The following is a 4,067-nucleotide window of genomic DNA, read 5'->3' on the forward strand; positions in this document are numbered from 1 at the left end:
ATTCACAAGAATATGTACAAATAATTGTGTTTGGATTCTGATAACTGCTGTCGTTGGGAAAAAAAAAACATTAAAGCAAAGAACAAGGCACTGGCAAGATTCCCAAAGGCTAGCCTTGACTGCCGATGCAGTCCTAACAAAATGCACGAAAATTTCTAGAAGGGAACTGGAATGGTCGTCTGCATCACTTCTTAACTTTCATTTTCGTGTCATTTTTGTCTACATTGTTGTTGTTGTCAGTCTTCCTCGAACTTGCATATTAAAATTTGGAGTTGGGCAACTCACTTTTTTTCCGAGTACATGTTTTCGTTAAAGTATAATTATTGTATATCATCGCAGTGGAAGCATCACACGTGGAGCTGTTTATATCCCACTATCTTACATTCATTCCATGAACAAACAACACTCGAGACTCGTAAATATTCTATCTAAAAGGATTTTCTACTTATATGGATTTTTTTTTGAACAATTAACAAAATAATAAAGTTTCATTTTAGAGTCAGACACTTATTGCTTATGAGGTATAAATAAAAGAATAATCTAAGATCATGACTTTAATGATAAATGAAATACAGTTACTCCTCACAGCTACAGTTATTGTAACATAAAACTGTCTATGACTAAGATATGAGAATTAGGTAACAAATGATAAATGGTGATTGACATGACAATGAAATTCGACATAGTGATGCTGATGATGAAACTTTACAAGCTGCTTTGATTCCAAGTAAGTCAAGTGATTGCAGAATAATATCCCAGAAGTACGTTAAATGCAATATACCTATCACATTATAATTCAAACGCTATGGATATCACTCAAACGTAACTCCATAAAAACAATTATAATTATGTACATGTTCCAACTTGGATTTAGGAAACGCTGTCGTAGGCAACTAAGCCGAGGCAACACGACAACGAACAAAAACGAATGAATTTCACCAGCCATCAACGGATGTGGACGGCGTCGTGTTGTTCTTCAGCTCCATATTTTGTGCGTTGTTTCCTCCCAAACGGCTGCTTACCCACGATGTTGCTTTCTCGAACAAGCTGTGGGAAGTCACGCCCATAATCCGCCACACTTTTCTCCTGCAAGTGAATGCTATGAAAATAAATACTCCCTGCAGGGTATTGAGCACGACGAAGATGTAATACAAAGCCTCCAGCTGCAGGTACCCGGCTACGGTACCGGAAAGCCAGGTGAATCCCATCAACACAGCAAGACGCATGTGCATCTTGTATTGGTTCTTGTGATGGGAACTCATCGTACTGTTCGAAGTGGCCGTCGTCGTTTCGGCAATGATTCGAGCTGTGTTGATGAAAAACACACCATTCAAGAGGACCATAAGCGTTATGGGCAGAGCGAAGAACACGAGCAGGGCTTTCCTGTGTCCAAACCAGCACCAATTAGCTCCCAGGCTTGGGAGGAAATCCTTGGGGATGCCCTCCGGTTGCCATAAATCTATGGCAACCACAACTGCAACAGCTATGGCCGGTATTAGCCAACTATAGATAGAGTAGGCAATGAACCTGTGCCATTGGTTGCCGCCTGTAACTCTAAGCTCTGTAATGGTCAGTCTGAAGGTGTACCAGATGTCGAAAGCTGTGGCATTCATCCAGCAAAAGGCAGACAGAAAGCAGAAGTACATGACGGCAGCCAAGACGATGCAATCGAGAGGGTTTGGTTCGATGAAGAGATTCACAACGAAGGAGATGTAAGCTGCCAGTAGTGCGAGACAAAGTGATGCCAGATTCTTTCCTGACAAGTTCCTGAGGTCAGGCACCATGAAAAATGCAATCAAATGCAGCACCAAGCACAGACATGAAGCCAAAGCCCCCGCGAGCGAAACCCAAGCCATGGCAGAGGAGAATTTACCAGTTACTACTGGAGGGGCACAAACGAGGACGCCATCGCTACCTAACTGGTATTCTGGTGGGTTAAAAATTTTGCTATAATTCTGAACGAAAATGCTGCCGTTTTCTTTTATGGTGAATTCCTTAGAGGATAGAAGTATCTTGTGACAGCTTTGGAATTCTTCTGTTTTGTTAGTAGCAGAAGCTGTACCTGTGACACTGTGTGTGCTTTCAGTGGCAGGGGTACTCATGAAGATGGAAGATTTATCCTTTGATGAGGGAGCCGTGGGAAAGACGATGGGCACGCCCCTTGTGGGTGTGGATGTCGTTTCAGTTGTTGGTGTAATGACGCTGGGATCGCTACTTGTACCTTCATTCAAGTCGTTGGAGTTTACACACCTGTTAATTGAAAACACCTGGTCTGGTCTTCCGCATACAACATTGCGACATTTCTTAAAGAAGGGGTCCCAGATCTCGGTTTTTCGGCAGATAGATTTGGATCCCACGTAGTTACTTCCGGTGACGTCGGCGAAATCAAACAGGACGGCAAAAGTTGGCTTTCCCCTGTTATTTGCCCGAAAGAAACTACCGTAACATCCTGTTTTATTTGGACTCACTGAATTACACATTGCACAGTGAACATTTCTGTAATTATCAAATGACCCATAAACTATGGCAGTGTAAGAATGGCACAACTGTTCTATGTTCGAATTAGTCCAATTAGACGAACAGCTCGCAATTGCTGGAGTGCAATTTCTCACAACAGTAATTAAACTTTTGGGTATGTCTGGATATAAAGTACAGTTAACAAATTCTTCGACACCTACATTACGTACACTGATGCCCCAAGCCCCATCCTTAAATAGGACAGAGCTATTTTCCGTTCCAAGTCGATTTCCACAATCCCACCCAGCATCCCACAAAACTAAGTTAGATGAATCGCGGTTGCAAATTGCACAATAATAGTTGGCATAAGTAATATTCGTGCCCAGGCTAGTAGCCGGAAGCTGAGCCACAGGATCGCGGTAATCCGTTTTTGAAGATCCTAATGAGCAAAAATGTTCTATCTCTTCGTCGGTCCAACCATCCTCGCACGTTCTTTTCATGTACACAGCATCAACATCATTAGGCTTTTCGCATGAATATGTTTTCCTGTTATTGCCAGGTGGGCTGGCGACGAAATATTCAGAATCGAGGCAGCAATCGTCATATATGGCACAGTGCTCGTCGCACCGACAATTTAAGCTGAGACTACTGAGACTAGGGTCAGTTTTTCGGCATGAATCATATGGTTCACAGTTTTTCACCGCAGCGAGTTGTTCGTATGTTAATCCCACAGCCACTGTCACGAGAGCACTCATAATTAACGTTCTCAACACTGCCATTTTGACATAAATCATCACAGATTCACTTCAGTACGAACACCGAAATGTCTGGAGTCAGCGCCGGCAAGGAGCAAACGTATCTCCTTCGCTCGTCGAAGGCCAAGAAAGGACTGAATCGGGGAAGGCGTAGCATAGATGCGGGAAGTGTGCGCTGGGGGGGATGGAGAATGGCCACCGAGGACCTCTCTCACAGCTCGCTTGGTTGACTCACTAAAGACTGCAACCTCTACCCTCTACCCATCCCATCCCATGGGTCAACACCAAAGGCCCCATCGCGGGTTAAACCGCGGCCACCGACAGCCATCACACTTTCTATCTGGGAATACCATCCCGACACAAGCCTACTATGTGTAGGCGAGATCAGGGAAATACTCGACCCTCTCCTTCTGGTCAAAAATCTTTTCCTAAATACCTTCCCCCTTCTTACTTTCTAGCAAGGACAAATATAGCATCCGGCATTTCAAAACATGACAAAATGTGGTAAAATACCAGGCATTCACTCCGTAGTACAAGAATTTGAATGTGTGGTATATTTTTTGGTATACCAATATGTGATAAAATACCAGGCATTTCAAAATTAGTGGCCAAAATAGAAGCTTTTTTTTTCAAAATGTTTGGTATACCGATCAGCACTGCAAAATGTAATCCAATAACAGCATTTCAAAATGTGTCCTAAAAAAGGAGGCACTTCAAAACATATGATAGAAAAACACCGACACTGTAAAATGTGGTCAAATAGCCGTCATTTCAAAACTGCGTTTACTATTAATGGCAACTATGACAGGTTCTCCCGGGCGAAACACTTCACTGATTGCCCCTAGGGAAGTATGT

General features: G+C 43.0%; 1 protein-coding gene across 1 annotated transcript; it reads right to left on the minus strand.

The window, feature by feature from the left end:
- Positions 1-541: 541 nt before the first annotated feature.
- LOC135197832 (uncharacterized) lies at positions 542-3,566 on the minus strand. The gene has a single exon (XM_064224981.1). It carries the CDS (start codon positions 3,249-3,251, stop codon positions 936-938), a length of 2,316 nt encoding a protein of 771 aa, XP_064081051.1. The 5' UTR covers positions 3,252-3,566; the 3' UTR covers positions 542-935.
- Positions 3,567-4,067: the final 501 nt, after the last annotated feature.

This window comes from Macrobrachium nipponense, chromosome 21, assembly GCF_015104395.2.
Source record: "Macrobrachium nipponense isolate FS-2020 chromosome 21, ASM1510439v2, whole genome shotgun sequence".
In the NCBI taxonomy this organism is placed as follows: domain Eukaryota; kingdom Metazoa; phylum Arthropoda; class Malacostraca; order Decapoda; family Palaemonidae; genus Macrobrachium; species Macrobrachium nipponense.